Source organism: Lycium barbarum, chromosome 4 (assembly GCF_019175385.1).
Source record: "Lycium barbarum isolate Lr01 chromosome 4, ASM1917538v2, whole genome shotgun sequence".
Taxonomy (NCBI): Eukaryota; Viridiplantae; Streptophyta; class Magnoliopsida; order Solanales; family Solanaceae; genus Lycium; species Lycium barbarum.
In genome coordinates this window covers 734,454-750,976 of record NC_083340.1, presented here as the reverse complement: position 1 = coordinate 750,976, position 16,523 = coordinate 734,454, and the positions used below count along the sequence as shown (strand labels likewise).

General features: G+C 36.4%; 3 protein-coding genes and 1 non-coding gene across 5 annotated transcripts; 3 read left to right on the top strand and 1 right to left on the bottom strand.

Annotated features, from left to right (window-relative positions):
* The first annotated feature begins 1,273 nt into the window (after positions 1 to 1,273).
* Positions 1,274 to 5,263, top strand: LOC132634728 (uncharacterized). Its single transcript, XM_060350756.1, has 5 exons — positions 1,274 to 1,432; positions 3,069 to 3,141; positions 3,316 to 3,469; positions 4,084 to 4,125; positions 4,221 to 5,263. The coding sequence occupies exons 1-5, from the start codon at positions 1,353 to 1,355 to the stop codon at positions 5,078 to 5,080; spliced, it is 1,209 nt and encodes a 402-aa protein (XP_060206739.1). The 5' UTR covers positions 1,274 to 1,352; the 3' UTR covers positions 5,081 to 5,263.
* A 493-nt stretch (positions 5,264 to 5,756) lies between these two features.
* On the top strand, positions 5,757 to 10,919 carry LOC132634727 (plant UBX domain-containing protein 10-like). Its single transcript, XM_060350755.1, has 5 exons — positions 5,757 to 6,257; positions 7,189 to 7,661; positions 9,821 to 9,991; positions 10,089 to 10,292; positions 10,471 to 10,919. The coding sequence occupies exons 1-5, from the start codon at positions 5,948 to 5,950 to the stop codon at positions 10,699 to 10,701; spliced, it is 1,389 nt and encodes a 462-aa protein (XP_060206738.1). The 5' UTR covers positions 5,757 to 5,947; the 3' UTR covers positions 10,702 to 10,919.
* Positions 10,920 to 11,374: 455 nt separating this feature from the next.
* Positions 11,375 to 15,503, top strand: LOC132634726 (probable serine/threonine-protein kinase WNK10). 2 transcript variants are annotated; one of them, XM_060350753.1, is made up of 7 exons: positions 11,375 to 12,377; positions 13,159 to 13,196; positions 13,305 to 13,532; positions 13,627 to 13,847; positions 13,943 to 14,100; positions 14,188 to 14,581; positions 14,665 to 15,503. In XM_060350753.1, exons 1-7 carry the CDS (start codon positions 12,291 to 12,293, stop codon positions 15,303 to 15,305), a joined length of 1,767 nt encoding a protein of 588 aa, XP_060206736.1. In that variant the 5' UTR covers positions 11,375 to 12,290; the 3' UTR covers positions 15,306 to 15,503. The 2 variants fall into 2 exon arrangements, with proteins under 2 accessions (XP_060206736.1, XP_060206737.1); XM_060350754.1 differs by lacking the exon at positions 13,159 to 13,196 and having other exon boundaries at positions 11,377 to 12,377.
* TRNAV-AAC (transfer RNA valine (anticodon AAC)) lies at positions 11,603 to 11,676 on the bottom strand. The gene has a single exon. It is a non-coding gene; the product is annotated as a tRNA-Val (tRNA).
* Positions 15,504 to 16,523: the final 1,020 nt, after the last annotated feature.

The following is a 16,523-nucleotide window of genomic DNA, read 5'->3' as shown; positions in this document are numbered from 1 at the left end:
TTTATTAGTTGTGTTGTTTGAGATTTTTACCCCTAAGGTTTTTCGACTCAAATAAATGTTTCAATTCAATAGCCTGTCTCCTTGACCGTATGTTTGGTGTTTTCTTCTACTGAGAGTACTTATTCTTTCGATTAGTTTGTAATTGCCTTATGAAAATTGTTTGTAGTGATTCTTGTTAAAGTGTGTACATATAACATGTACTATATGGATTACGACAAATTTCATAATCACTTTGGCTGTTTAACTTGAAGAATGTGGGTACAAAACTTTGCTACTAATATTTCAATGTTATTATATTTGATTACTATTTTAGTGAATTGTATATTTATTAGGTTTAATTGTTTAAATATAAATAAAATATGCATATTTAGATGTTGAAAAAACTAACAGTCCAAATCATTTAGTGTTCAGATCTAGATGCAACATCTTAATATTCAGATATGCATTCAGATTCAGACGTCTTAATCTTAATGAAAACAAATGTAGTCTTAAAATAGAAAAGGATGCCATAATAATATTACGTGTTAGATAATATTTATTTGTTGTAGAAAATGTGAAGTTTGATATGTCACAAACAAACTACAACAGACCTTACCCCTATCTTGGGAGATAGAGAGACTGTTTCCTTTAGACTTTTTGACATAAGAACAAACAATTCAAAGTAGTTAAAAAAAAAAAAAACAACTAGGCCATTATGTTCTATAAAACCATAATAGAACAGTACAATCACCAAAAAAAAAAAATTCAACTATTTCGTAGAAATGGCACCAAGTAACCGATTTTAAACATGTTCAATTTTTAAAATCATTTAAAGTTTAGCCAGATTTGGTAAACTTCAAACCAAACCTCTTCCTGCTTTTTCTTTAACCTCGGTACTGCAATTTGCCTAGGACAGTTCAAAACTTTACGCAGACCTTACTCTTATCAAGGTAGGACGGCTGTTTTCGAAAGACCCTCGGCTTAATAAAAAACATAAAAAGAGGTCAGATAAGGCTAAGAAATTCAAGGCGATATGGAAATGAAAATACAAAAAGCGACACAAATAAAATAGAATAATTAAAATACAGGAACTAACATATAATAGCAGAAATCAAAGCACAAGACCCTCCCCAGATAATAGGACAGTTCAAAACTTTAAATACTTGTATAAATTGGGACTATTCCTTAAATAGGCGTCCTAACTAACTATTCTTGCAATTTTCCCAATTATTTCGTGGCCCAATAACTTTGAGCCCGTTTTGCAAAACTGCAATGGCCCATCCCACTGGAGCTCTGTCTTCTTCGCGGGGTTTCCAGAGGAAGTGTTAAAATCCTTTTATCTTAATTGAGTTAATTGCTTTAGATTTTTCCTAATGGCGGAGACAATTGTAACATCCGAGGCAGCTTCAAGTTCGTCCCAGTTGAACTCGTCATCCCATATAATATGTCGGGTGTAAGTATTATTAATATCTTTAATCTCAATCATATCAGTTTCTTATGCTTGCTTTTGTTATTTCAATTTTCAGTAATTTATGCTCAACCCTCAATAGGGGGTTTTATCCATTTTGGTTCTTCACTTGTTGTCTTCAAACTATGCTCTTTTTTTGGGATTTTTACCTACCAAAATAATAGCTGAAAAAATGTAACTTTTCTTATATATTAATCTTTTATATATAACTAGTCTAATTTTTTGGTATATATGGCTAGCAGTTGTAGTTATTTTTGGCCAGCGGTCAAATGTGTAAGTTTTATATTAAGGAAACAACATTTTTGTTACAAATTATTAGCTTTTGGAATGAAATGGACGAATAGAGCTAAATGGATAAAGTGGATTCATATAGCTGACCGCAACTAATTTAGGATTGAGCGTTCAGTTGATTGATTGATTTCTTTGTTGGAGCCTGATTTGTTTATACGTGATTGGAACTTGAGAGTTGAAGGAAGATTTTCACTATTCTGTCAGTTTTAGTTTGCGAGTGTATGCCACTGATTGGGCTATGATTGTATAAATTAGTAATATAATGCTTTGACAACAATGTGGAGTTCATTTAGATAAGAAATGAAATCATACATTGGTAAAGTCTCAGTGCAACAAAGTTACTAATTTGAAACTTCAGGTGGATACCTAATGGGTTCAAAAGATGCCTTTTATTTTCCTTAACCTGTGTAGGAGCTTATCTGGAAGATCTTGGGTGGACTTTCCGTTGTGCCTTAATACCGTATTTGACTAGTTCCCGATTCAGGGATAATAGAGCGCTTATAATGATGCCTATCATAGAAACATGTTGTGTTTTCACAATTATGGCGGGGCCAGGCTTAGCTTTTGAGCGATCGAAGTGACAATTAGATATGTTACTGAATAGTCCACCTGAATATTGAAAAAGGTTCATTGTTGGGGTATTCAAATCTCTCCCTACAAAGGATTAAAAATAAAAATTGAATACTTTCCGCCTATGATATTAAGGTCAATATGTTATTTTCCCTTCATTACGGGATAAATGAAGGTTGAAAAGATTATTTCGGGTGAGAACGACTTCCACGTTATGCTTGAAGAATCAATCCCTGGAATTGAGCTCATTTAACATGGATTGTACCTACATATTTCTTCAGTATGTTGACTTCATTATCATTTATGATTCTGACCTGCCTATTTTACATTCTACGAATGCTAGGCACGTGAGCACTCTAGGTTTGTGAGGTAATCTCCTTTTTTTTTTTTGGGTGGATAAGTAAGGTGTATTTTATGCTAGATAGTACGTCAAAAGTTACAGATTGTGCAAATATCTTATCATTTCTGTCATGGAATTTACATCATTAAGTTGACCAGGGTGCACCAAAAAGCTAGCAATTAAATACATATGACCTTAAGGTTTCTGAGGTAATCTTGCTAAGACCAAAAGAAAAGTTGTAGATGTTAAAACGTTAGTGATTTGCATATGCATGTGGTTGCATTGATTCCTTTACTGTATTTCCTGCTGCTGATTCAATATGATGGGGAAATTGAAATCAGTTAATTTCTCAAGTTTCTTGTCTATCAAAATTGTGAGCGACTGTGGCTAAAATAACAGCAATGCTTACTTTTTGTGCAGTTGTCAAAAGCAATTTTCGCAGTATACCTGCCCTCGATGTAATACCCGTTATTGCTCTCTTCCTTGTTACAAGGTGAGTGAAAAATTTGTTCCTTGTAAGTGATGAAGCTCGAAAAAAGGATTATCTTTTGCAATTCCATTTTCTTTTTCTTGTCTGCCTATGCTGTTAGTTGTTATTCTTAGCCTGTGATGTCTATGAATTTATTGTTCCACCGTTCCTGATTCTTTATAATGGTATTGCTGGCAGTCTCATAGTCTTCGTTGCACTGAATCCTTTATGAGAGAGAATGTCATGGAGGAACTACAGCACTTACAACCAGATGGAGGAAGTAAGCAAAAAATGCTGGACATACTCAAACGATTCCACTCGGAAGATGAAGCAGACATCATGGATGAAGATGGTAAGCATTGCTTTGTTTTCTGCAATAATGAATATAGTCCTGCTTGATGCGTTTCCTCAGAACGACCTTTCATTTATTATTAGCATTTTAAGAGGAGTAATATGGAATATGGTTTTTGTTTTCTACAATAAAAGAAGAAACTTTATTGATACGGCTTTTATTGTAATTTACGATGAGGAGGATTCGATTTGCTCAAGTAGTTATACTTCAGGGATTCTTGTTGTATTCATGTATCACATTGCTTGCAATGTGGATATTGAAATGAATCTTATATATTTTCATACTTTCACATAGTTAGGAGCCGTTTGGCCATGAGAATGATTCACTTTTTTCCGGAATAATTTTTCACTTTATTTCAAAAGCAGTGTTCGATTATAAAATTTTCAGATCCAACTTGGAGTTGGATTCCAAATTTGGGAAAGTGCTCCAAACTTGTTTTCCAACTCCAACTTCATAAATTCCAAATAAAGTTATATCTGGAATTTATGGCCAAATGCCTACTTTGTGAATTTATTGAACTGACATAACACACTACTATAGAGGCCAAAATGAGTTAAGTTTTTATTGCTGAAATTCTTAATCATAACTTTCCCTTGTTGATCTTGTTGCATCAGATTCCTTGTTGTCTGAGGAAACTATTCAAAAAGTTCTATCTGGTATGTTCCTGAAATATCAGATTTTGATGCTATTTCGGTTTCTCCTTTGTGCTTTTATTCAAGCTAAGTTCTTTGGTTGCGGGTGGTGTATACAGGAAACCAGATAAGTTTTGAAGATTTATCTACTGAAGAAAAGAAACATTTTCAAAGGGCTGTTGCCTCAGGAGAGCTGAGCAAATTGATTAAGCCATGGGAGCCATGGTGGTTGAAGCCTTCTGCCAAGTACATATCTCTTGGTCGGGATGGAACTCAACTAGTCCAGCCACTTGTGAGGGACGATACAGCTGTTGACGACCCTTTGCACGACATTCCACTGGGCCCCGACTCTCCGTTACCCTCAGTTAGTAAGCTCAGTGCGGCCGGGCCATCCCCTTTATTGGCTGTTCACCTTGTTGACATCGTGTACAGTTATTGCTTTACTCTTCGCCTTTACAATGGTGATTGGGAATCAGATCCCATAGGATCAGCCACGGTCTTGTTGAGCGTCTCTTCTGTTCTTGGTCAAGGTGGGCAGCCAGAGACAGTGCTGGAAGCTCTATCGCATTGCATGGAGCAAACATGTTCACCGGCCTTCAGACACATGGGTGGCCTACAATTCGCGTTGGGACTAATCAATGACACAATTACCCTTCTTAATCTTGAAGGACCAGCTTTAGTTTGTTTGCTTTGTGATCTAAGGAGGCTAATTCTACAAGCAGAGAAGGATTTGAAGTCAGAGAAGCCGCGTAAATCCAGGAGTTCTGAAATCAAAACAAAGCTCAAGTCTGCGGAAAGGAAGGTTTATTTTATAATGTGTTGGGCTCACGAGCAGCCACAAGAAGCATGGTCTTCCTTAGCAGCAATTGTCGAGGCAGAGCAGAGGCGATTAGTTGAATCTATAGGGAGTAAGACGGGCATTCCGAAAATGGAGAAAGTACAAACTGAGGGTAAGCCTCTGATTAAGGAGGTTGAATAACTTGATTATTCCTTCTGCATGACAAGCTAAGCTGCAGCAGAAAACACAAGAAGTACTCAATGATGCTTGTAAAGATGTTAGGTTCAGATCATGGAGTTTTTGCTTTACATCATTGCCTGAAGTTTTGTACTATTTACTTTCTCTTTGGAACTTTATTCATATGAGTCTCTGAAACAATTCCATTTTAAGAAAAAGGAAAAAAGCTTTTATGGAAAATACAAAATCTGTATTACTTGTAAATGTTCGATGTACGTAGTAGTGAGAGAGAGATCCAAACTTTGAAAGTTGTGAAAGAATAAGTAACACCTCCCCCGTTCCTCCCTCCCCCCTCCCACCCACCACCCCACCAAATTAACATTTGCTTTAGCGCAATAATAAAAATGTCTCAATATAATTGTTATTTTAGAAATTCAAGATTAAAGTTAACAATTATTTTCAACTATATGCCTTTTATATTAAGGAAAAATGTCACAATACTGAAGAGGAAATAATCAGTTTACTTTTATTAAACAGGATAGATTAATGAATTATACTATGATAATCACAGTTAAAAATGGGGCTGAAGGAGTATTATACAATTTCCTGGTATAGTTAGGAATTAATGGCAGATTTGTAATATCGAGGTAGTCAGAGCCCATTTTCTGGGTATAAAAGTAGAATCAACAATTCACGCATCCATCACAACGTCACGTAAAACTGATAAGGAAACCCAATTGCCAATACGATAGTCCATTACAGTGCAAAAAAGAAGTTTCGCCCATTTCTCTAATAATCATTTCATCGAACACTTGACATCACATAACAAATACAAACCAATCATCGAAATTCCCAATGAACACATAGCAAGCAAAAACACAACCAAAGAAAATGGGTGATGTAGCTGATAAAATAGCGTATTTTCAAGCGATCACAGGTGTAGAAGACGCTGATTTGTGTACTGAGATCCTTGCCGCACATGGTTGGGATCTCGAATTAGCGATCTCTACTTTTACTTCTCAAAATGACCATTCTACCCCTCACTATGCATCCGAACCAACTACTTCCAATACATTACCTACAATTACGAATTTACCCCCGCCGGAAACTGGTTTAGTTGCCGGTGGACCACCGGCCTTAGCTTGGAAGATTATTACTCTTCCCTTTTCCATCATTTCCGGTAGTCTAGGGTTAATTTCAGGTACACGTGACAAATGGTTGAGTGTTGTCTCGCTTATCCTTTTATTCTAGTTGCTACTTGTATGTATTACTCTTGTAGTTTCTTGTTATTCGATTATTGGCTTATTTTGTTTAGGTAGGCCCTTTTTTTTTGGCACGAATTGCCCTTCAAACACACTGGGCTTTAATTTTTGTACCTGCTGCTATTTAATGAAAGTATCCATACTTGCTTGCATAAATTTTTTAACATTTTTATCTTCGAAAAACTGAATTTTTGCCTTGCTCGTCACAAATTATGTAGGAATTAAGTTATGTAATATCTTTATCTTGCGGTGCATAAGTTCTGTAATATTTTTATCATCGGAAATTGAACTTTTGCTTCGCTAGGCACAAGTTATGTAGGATTTAAGTTATGCGGCATAAGTTGCGTAGATTTTTTTTCCGGTTAAATGTTGAAAGTCTTGCCTTTTCTGGCATAACTTGTGTGGATGTTATGATGCGAAATCTAAGTTATGCCGTGCCGAAATGCTAAAGGGTAAAAATTAAAGACCACAAATTTGAGGGGCAATAATTAAAGACCACCTCGAAATAGGGTCATTTGTGCGAATGACCCTTCAGGTAGAGGTGGCAAATGGGTGGGTTTTGGGGAGGAAAAAAGTTGTTGAGTTAATAAATGGGCGGGACTCGCCCAAAAGTTACTTGAGTTGAAATGGGCTAAAAAGCGGGTCAGAACCCAACCCTTCCAAGTCTCACTAAGTTTGAATTGTTTTATTTCTTCTTTTATAGTTTTTTTAGTAACTAATAAAATTATTATTTTTCTTTATTAATGTATTTTTGGAAATATTTTGACAAGACTTCTCATGCATCAATTTGAGCTAAATATCAGCCCAAATTTGGGCGGGTTGGGTGGGTTATGGTTTTATGGTCTTAACTTTTGTCACCTCTAATCTCAGGTGCGGTAGGATTTGGTGTATGGGCGGCAGGTGGTGTACTTTCTTATTCGCTGCGAATGATTGGTCTCAATTCGGGACGTAATGGTGAATCCTCTTCACCTTTGGTATCTGTATCTGCATCAGCAGCGGAGGCAATGAGTTTCGTGGATAGTTTTGATAGGGATTTTGGGAGTACAAGGCCAAATTTTGTTGCTGAAGGTTTTATGGATGCTTTACAGAGGTCTAGGCATGAGTTTAAGCTGCTTTTCGTGTATTTACATTCACCTGAGCATCCAGATACACCTATGTTTTGTGAAAGGACTTTGTGCAATGAAGCATTGGTAGCATTTATCAACGAGAATTTTGTTGCTTGGGGTGGGAGTATTAGAGCTAGTGAAGGTTTCAAGATGAGTAATAGCTTGAAGGCATCAAGGTTTCCTTTTTGTGCGGTTGTAATGGCTGCGACAAACCAAAGGATTGCATTGCTTCAGCAGGTAAAAGAGCTATATGTTTGTTTTGTTTCGTTCTCAAGTTAGAGCTCGTAGCGTGAACTATATATAGAAAGGGCTTGTATGCTGTATAATACGGTGAAGGAACTATTTTGGTTGAAGTAGATGCAATACTAAATCCAGGCCTAAAAGGTGCTTTATTTAGTCAAAGACTAGCTTTATATTATGCATTTGAAACTATGATTCTAGACTGAATATGGGTCACTAACTTGAAAGCAATCAGCATAATCTTGGACAAACTTGGGATTGCCTGGGAAATAATCCTTGAAGTTTGTGCTTTCCACAAGTCTGCATCTTTTTAGCGTGATGGAGTCCTCTTTAACTTGTTAACAGCCTTTTATATTGGTTAATTCTGTGTATAAGAACCCTATATACTGTGGGAGGAAATGCATGTCAAAATACGATATTGTTATGGATTGCATGATTTTATTAAGGATTTTGGTCGACATTATTGGACCGGGACAAAGCAACGACGACATTGAGCAGTTAGTTGACCTACCTGAATTTAGCGCGGACACTCTTGAATTTGTCAAGCACTCAAGCCTCTATCATGAGGCCTGCACTTTGTTTTGTTTCCTCAAAAAAAGTAACAAGAGCAGTGAAACTATCTTTTAAGCGTGGCCTAATGGATTCGCCTAGAATGTATTTACTTACACACAGTACATATGTGCTATTTCTTCTGTTAATGAAGTATGAGGAAACGAGAGACTTTTTGTAGTAGGAATGTTGGTTAGTTCAAGAGGATCAAATCGAGTATCGGATATAAGATGTGGTTGCTTATCTAACTGCAAGTAGGTTTGTCTGCCTATTTACTTTAAACTTTGTCATATTGTTATACTAGTGAGTATCTGGAAATTGCTTTTGAATAATGTGTAGACTTAGAGTGTGTCTCGAGTGCATACAATTGTTGCATGCTTAACTGAGATGATATTCTGATATTTAGATATGCTGATGACTTGTGGACGTTCTCCCTCTTTTTGTTGCTTCATTATTACCTTGGATGAAATAGAGAGAAATATGGCTGATCCCAGGGGCGGAGGCAGCCCTTCGGTTGCGGGTTCGGCCGAACCCAGTAGCTTTTGGTCAAACCATATATTTGTATTAAAAAATTTGTCAAATATGTACAAATTATCAATTAAGAACCCAGTAACTTTAAAGAATTAGAACCCCGAACCCACAAACTTCGAATCCTGGCTCCGCCTCTGGCTGATCCTATGTTTCTATGTCACCTTGTCCCTACCCGGAGTTAAACCTTCCGCTTCCTGCATAGGTATCACCACGTATATACTTATGAAATTAATAAATGAATCAGGGCATATATGTATCAAGAAGTAATTTGCTTTATTTCTGCTGGTTTCTAAAAATTTGACACCTCAAAGAAAAGGGAAAAGGAAACTGTCACAAAAGTTTCATCATTTTGGAACAAAGATCTAGTATTTCCTGATAAGTAAAAAGAGTGCGCGCTTGGTATGACTAAAATGATTGTCCTTAGAAGCAGGCTGATTACCTCTTGCAGACAAAATTCTCCCCATTTTTTTTTTTTTTTTGGGGTTCAATTCCTAATCCTCTTTTATGCTTCGTTGTTTCTTTCAAGCTCAAAGTTTGTTTGACTATCCTGTTTTCTGTTAATTGGTATATGTTCATGATGTTAGAAGTTATAGTTTTAACACCAAACATCCCGATCGAGTGCGGTCTGGGATCCCTCTTTCTGTCTCTTGTAAGTGTCTTAAAAAACATTACATCGATTAGCACTGGTTGGCTTTCGGCCCTGCTTTATTTTGTGCTTAACGGTTTAGCCTAGTCTATTTGACATAACAGGGAATGTTTTTGTCATTCAATGAGTACATATCACGTGCAGATTTTCCTGTGGTTTATGTTAGATCTGTCCTTTTCTGTTGTCTTAATCCTTCCTAGCTATCTCTATAACTAAGGTAGCTGTGGAGGCTTATCTTTTGTTGCTAAAAACCAATTAAAGGTTTATTTGCCTTGTTTAGCTAAAAGAACTGCAAATTCATACCAGATACTATCTGATGTGTTGGCGTAGCAGCGAACTTACTAGACTGGCTTTCTCTATCAAGCCTGCTTCATTGACCTCTCTACTATGATGTCTTCTTGTCTATCATAATCTGATGAACACTTTGCAGGTGGAGGGACCAAAATCTCCTGAAGAATTGCTCACTGCACTGCAAAGGGTGCTCGAGGAAAGTGCACCTGTGCTTGTTTCTGCCAGGCTTGAAGCAGAAGAAAGGAGAAATAATATACGTTTAAGGGAGGAGCAGGATGCCGCTTATCGTGCTGCACTCGAGGCTGATCAGGTAACTACTTTTAGGTTCTAAATACGCTTTAAAAGTTCAATATTGGAAAGGGGAGAAAAAGAAATGGCGTGTTACTGAACTGTTTGTCCTATGCCAGGCTAGAGAGCGTCAGAAGAAAGAAGAGCAAGAGCGGCAGGAAAGGGAAGCTGCTGAAGCTGAAAGGAAAAGAAAGGAGGAAGACGAGGCTCGTGAAAGAGCAGCCCGTGAAGCTGCTGAAAGAGAAGCTGCATTGGCTAAAATGCGCGAGGAGAAATTACAGTCACTGGGCCCTGAACCTGAAAAGGGTCCTGATGTTACTCAAGTAATCATCTTGGTCTTGATACTTTTATTTACATGTGCATCAGTCTGTTATAACCGTAGAAATGTGGTTGTTTTTTGAGTGCGCAGTGAAGAAACATGAGAGTAAAATGCACTTAAATGCAGTAAAAATTGTTACTTTTCAGATGATTAATTCTTTGTTGGTTTCTTGTATCCTGCAGGTTTTGGTAAGGTTTCCTAATGGTGAGCGCAAAGAGAGAAGATTTCAATGTACTAAAACTTTACAATCTCTGTATGACTATGTTGATTCTCTTGGATGCCTGGAGGTTGAAAAATACAGTCTCGTGTCCAACTTTCCCCGCACAGTCTATGGTTCAGAGAAGCTCGCTCTGTCTCTGAAAGAAGCTGGCTTACACCCTCAAGCCAGTCTTTTTGTTGAGTTGAACTCATGAGAACAACATGTTGAACATGAAAATCTTGTGGTAGAGTATAGAGATAATAACTTTTGTTGACAATGTTTGTATGTCAATTAGAATTGACAATGAATTCAATTAGATGCATTGTTGTCTATTGTGCCCTAGTTAATTTTCTACTACTTTCTCGTTGACTTTCTGCTAAGAGATAATTGAATGCCATGATATATACTAGTTCAAATTGCAATTGGGTGCAAGATCGTTGACCACTTAATCTAGCAGCTTATTCATATGAAGTTTCTTAACATTTAAAATTTTAGCAAACTACATAGCTGATGGAAGAAAGGTAAAGGCTATTTAAATCATGGGAGTGGTTAATGCAGAAATTAAATATTTATAGATAATTAGTTGATTTCCTAATATGTACATACACAGAGTCGGCAAAAGCTATTGGAATCACGTAAATCATAATAGAAGCTAGATTCTTCTCTTGTATTAGATACCAAAATGCGGAAAGCACAAATTACAAATGGGTACCTCGGATAAAACAATTAAACTAAGTAGGACTGAGGTACCCATTTGTAATTTGTGACCAATTATACAAGGAAAAACTAAATCCCTAGCAGTAATCTTGATACGTTGGAAAGGAAACCAATCGATTATGGGAAGTGTTTGTCCTCTAATCACTTGAGATACCCAACTTTATAGTCATGAACAGACATCAAAACAAGCGAATTGGCAGAAAGGGTGTTGCTTTTTGCTACTACTTGAACTGGTGTGAGGTTGACTCTTGAATACCATCATCATAAAAAATGATCCAAAATACTTTAACACGCTGCTGGAATTTGCCGAGGTGCAAGCAAGCTGGTTGTCGAAAAGATGATGCAGAAAAGACCAGAACTTTCTTCAATTCACAGTAATCTGGAGAAAAACAAAATAGTGGCTTCGCCCGGACTCGAACCGGAGACCTTCAGTGTGTTAGACTGACGTGATAACCAACTACACCACGAAACCTTCTTGCCTACAGATCCAAAATTATACAATTTACCAGCCATTACCTACGTTAAGATTGTATACGTGGCTGATTATACCTTAAATCAACGGCAATTAGCTACTTGATTATGTAAAAAGCAAAAGCTTAGTTGTCAAAGTTGACAAACTATTAACCCTTATCCCATTAGCTGCTTTTTTTTTCTTCTTCATTCCTCCCTTTCTACGCTTTTCAATTCAATTACAATCTTCACTTAAATTTTCCCCCTAAATTCTCTATTTTCAATCCCCTTAACAGATTAGGATTTCATTATGATCCTCTTTTTGGGATTTTAGGGACTTGAGGTTTAGGGTTTAAATTTGTTTGCCTGCCCTAATTAGTCTAGCTACATGCGTTTCAATACTGAGTTCTTTTTTGTGTGGTTAATTACTTGAATTGTTTGGAAATGGGGGTTCAAGGTTTTGCTTTAATGTTGCTGAAAGTTGAGTTCTTTCAACGCCAACTCCGATTTGGAAGGGTTGTTGATTCATATTCAGTAGCATGTGAAGCATTTTCTGAACCCTTTCTTTGATTTCAGTTAGTTCTTCCTATTTGCGTGTAAATATTTTTGGCCTTTTTTTTGTGTGGTCGTTGAGAGATGAATTCCGATATATCATGGTTTGACAAAGTTAAATTTGATGAGGCTGAGGTTGTTGAAGTATCACCAGACAAGAGATACATTCGGGTACTTATGTTTTTCTCTTTCTGGTCTCTCTGTATATTTGCCAGGTTTCTATTTTTAGCATCATATTTGATTACCAACTGACTACCGCTTTTTTTTCTTTTCTTGTTCTATCTATTCCTGCTTGTTGTACTTTGTTCATTTAATTTTATAAGTCAATGCTAGTAAATGGTGGTGGTTGTATCATTTGATTTAAGAGTGAGGTCGGTTAAGAAAGTCTCTTCTGGTTGCCTTTCTGCAAAGGGTTGTTCAAGGGCCTCTGTTTTTTAACGGTAGTAATGTTTTAGAACTTTAAGTTAAACTACTCAAATCCTCATATAAGTAAGTAAGTTTTTTATAAGATCCAAGGTAATATATTGCAAACACATAACTAACATCTTATTAAGTTGAATTTAACATTATCAAGATAAATAATAATATTATCACAAAAGCTTTTTTTGTATAGTGTATATATAAGTTCTATTAAAAAAAGTTAGCCCTTTTATTAAAATTTGGCTTTAAGCTGGTAATTTTATTAATTGTCATTGAGGCTGTTATATCATTTGATGTGTATTTGATTCAAAAGTGGGGCTTTATATTGAAACAAAATTGTAACGTGGGTAGGGACTGAGTTGGAGTTTCAATTTCATTATGATTTTCTTTTGCTCTTATGCAATATTATACATTATGTTGAGAAATGATGTGTAATTGTTTATCATATGATATTAATTACTTTTGGTTTCATTTATGTAATCTTGTGTGTTTTGGTGGTATTATCACCTTCTTTTTGTTTCTCTTCCTCCAGTATAATGAAATCTTGGGAAGTGGAGCATTTAAGACTGTGTATGGCTCCTACACCCATCTCCTGTTATTTTCTTGCATTTTATTATTACCTCGTAATCGTTATTGATTTTCAATACTTTAGCGATTTTCACATGTTTTCACATGTAGCTATAAGGCGTTCGACAAAATTGACGGAATAGAAGTTGCTTGGAATCAAATTTGCATAGATGATGCTTTGCAGTCACCTCAACATTTGGAGAGGATATATTCGGAGGTTCATTTGTTGAGAATGTTGAAGCATGAAAACATTATAAAATTGTATTCCTCCTGGGTGGACGATGTGAACAAAAGCATTAATATGATCACTGAATTATTTAGTTCAGGGAGCTTAAGGCAGTGAGTCCAATATTTCTTGCATATTTCCCCTTACCTTCAATGCAACCTCCAAATCTTTTTATTCATCTATCTTTTTGCTTTCCACCCCTTTTAGATATCGGAGGAAGCACAAGACTGTTGACACAAAAGCCATTAAAAATTGGGCTAGACAAATTCTCCAAGGTTTACATTATCTCCATAGTCACAATCCACCAGTTATACATAGAGACTTGAAATGTGACAATATATTTATCAATGGAAATAATGGAGAAGTTAAACTTGGAGATCTTGGACTGGCAACAATTATGGAGCAGCCTACTGCTCGAAGTGTTATTGGTAGTTATTTGACTTGGACTTGCTGCATTTGGTCCCTTCAAAACTGATACATTAACCCTTCTTACTATATAATATTTGTGTTTTCTCTTTGTCAGGTACCCCTGAATTTATGGCACCAGAGCTATATGATGAAGAATATAATGAACTTGTTGACATTTATTCTTTTGGCATGTGTATCTTGGAGCTAATAACATGTGAATATCCATATAATGAGTGTAGAAATCAAGCACAAATTTATAAAAAAGTCACGTCGGTGAGTTTTAGTTATTTTAAGTTTTACAACTATTACTTTGTTTTACTTGAAAATAATTGCAATGCTTAGAAACATGTTCAATTTCAGGGAATAAAGCCAGCTTCTTTAGCGAAAGTAACAGATCCTCATGTAAAACTATTTGTGGAGAAATGTTTGGCCCCGGTATCCATAAGATTGAGTGCAGTTGAACTTTTGGAAGACCCATTTCTTTCATCTGAAAGCTTGATTACCCCCATAGGTGATCATTTTCAGCCCTCAAATGTTGTGTCTGAAGCACAAAGTCTGGCAAAGTCAATTTTCATGGACGTAGACCTTGCACAGAAGTTACAGAGTGACATGTGCATAGAAAACAAGACCAGATCTTCTCAGTTTTCTAATCTAGACTTCGTGAAACGTAATGAAAGAAACGAATTTAGGTTACACGGTGATAAGCATGATGACCATTCAATTGCATTCTCACTGCGAATTGCTGAGTTGACTGGTATTTGATCATTCTAATAGAATAATACATCGAGTATTTGCAAGCAAAATGTTTTGACTCTTTTTTGTTTTTGATTTTGACAGGTCGGATCAGGCATGTGCACTTTGTATTTTGTATTGATGTTGACACCGTGATGTCAATAGCTAGTGAGATGGCAGAGGAGCTTGAGTTGTCGAACGACGATGTGGCGACAATAGCAGAATTGATTGCCGACTTCATTTCCAAACTCTCAACAAGCCAGAAATATTCTTTTGGGAGTTCCCCTGAAGTGAATAACTCATCCAACGATTCGACTTTGATAATAGAAGATCATGTGATTGGAGAACTAGGCATTACATCTTTGAATCAAGGGAGTACATCAGCCTCAAATGTGGAGTGTAAAAATGTTTTAAGATCTCTTGGCAATGAGTTAGAATGCGCCAAAGGTCCCAAAATCCGTGCTCTAAACAACAATGAGGGTAGTCTTGGTGATGTTGTGATGAGTGACTGTACCAAAAATTCAGGGATCTCCTTTGATAGCTCGCGAAATGCCACATCTAATGATTTCATCTCTAGCCTCTCTTCTCTCTCTTTTATCGACGGGGCAAATAACAAAAATCAATTGCAGGATCTCAAGTTGGAACTTGATGCCATCAATATGCAGTATCAACATTCTTGTCGTGAACTCTTGAGAATGAGAGTGGAGGCAATTGAAAATGCTAGAAAGGAGTGGACTGGTAAATAGAAAACATGTACATAGCTTTTTCCTTGCTATAAATCTTTTATCTAGCAAGAGAAGTTCTATTTTATTTTTAGGGAAATTGTGTGTTCTCTATTTTGTTCTTATTTTCTTCTTTTCAAACTACCCAACATTGCTAATGAAATTGATTGTTTGTATATGTGCTCCTAGTTGAGCCTCTGCAAGCTTAGTATTTGCGTTTGACTTTTGAGTTGCTTACCGAGAACATACTGCCTTTTAACTCCTTGCTGTGATCTTATGATTTGGAATTTTTATTTTCTTACATATGGTTCTTACTTAGTGTTATTCTTCTTCTTGGAATATTATTGATTGAAGCCTGAGACACTATATAGCCGTGGAGCAAATGCATAAACGCGTGAGAATGAAAATGTGTTCCTTGGTTCAATTTTGTTTATTTGCTTGTGTATCATCATCCAATTTCCCCCCCCCCCCCCCCCCCCCCCTCTTAGGTTGTAATTAGCCAACTTCCATGAGATAAAGTGGTCATCAAAGCCTCTAGTTTAGTAGTAGTCATTGGATCGATCAGTATTCAATGCCAATTACTCAATCAATACATTCATTATAGCGCCTTATCTTGATTTACGCTCGCTATTTTCTATAGCTGTTGATAGAATTATTCATGTCAGCCATCATTCGATCTGCATCAGAAAATACAGGTTTTTCTTTCAAGGAACCTTCTGCCATGCTGAAGCAAATTCATTACTGACATGATATTAAACACATTGCTAATCTGGTAATGGATGTTTTATGCACCAGGGAATTAATCATGTCACAATCTTATTAAGAAAGACCTTATCAACGCAATTTGGAACTCAAGAAGGATTGGATAAGGCAACTGCTTAAGTTTCTTCCTTAATGCTGAGATGCATAGGTGAAGTGGCTTTCCTTTACAATTGCATTATATTACCCAACCTTCTCTCCAACATCATTGAACCCCCAAAAACTGATGAATTCTAAAACTAACAAAGAACTCAGGAACTCGATGTTGCACTTCGGCACTAGTATATCACGAAAAACAATTCAGGTACTCCCATGATGGATTTCAGAATTTGGTTCTAGTAAAGTGTTTTTCTTTTTTTGAAGCTAATGGCTTAAGCAGTTTATAAGGTTTTGGTTTGATTTTACTTCATACCATATGTACCGTGAGATAATAACGAGCTATTAATGAAATCGACACTAGAGGCCCCTGGTATAATCATTAAA

Bases quoted from the DNA above. Each gene is read 5' to 3' on its own strand.
- LOC132634726 (XM_060350753.1), top strand. From the start codon at position 12,291: ATGAATTCCGATATATCATGGTTTGACAAAGTTAAATTTGATGAGGCT. The intron at 13,197-13,304 runs GTATGGCTCCTA...TTTCACATGTAG, and splicing joins AGTGGAGCATTTAAGACTGT to CTATAAGGCGTTCGACAAAA. The intron at 14,101-14,187 runs GTGAGTTTTAGT...GTTCAATTTCAG, and splicing joins TTTATAAAAAAGTCACGTCG to GGAATAAAGCCAGCTTCTTT.
- LOC132634728 (XM_060350756.1), top strand. From the start codon at position 1,353: ATGGCGGAGACAATTGTAACATCCGAGGCAGCTTCAAGTTCGTCCCAG. The intron at 1,433-3,068 runs GTAAGTATTATT...CTTTTTGTGCAG, and splicing joins TCCCATATAATATGTCGGGT to TTGTCAAAAGCAATTTTCGC. The intron at 4,126-4,220 runs GTATGTTCCTGA...TGGTGTATACAG, and splicing joins TATTCAAAAAGTTCTATCTG to GAAACCAGATAAGTTTTGAA.
- LOC132634727 (XM_060350755.1), top strand. From the start codon at position 5,948: ATGGGTGATGTAGCTGATAAAATAGCGTATTTTCAAGCGATCACAGGT. The intron at 7,662-9,820 runs GTAAAAGAGCTA...AACACTTTGCAG, and splicing joins GGATTGCATTGCTTCAGCAG to GTGGAGGGACCAAAATCTCC. The intron at 10,293-10,470 runs GTAATCATCTTG...TGTATCCTGCAG, and splicing joins AGGGTCCTGATGTTACTCAA to GTTTTGGTAAGGTTTCCTAA.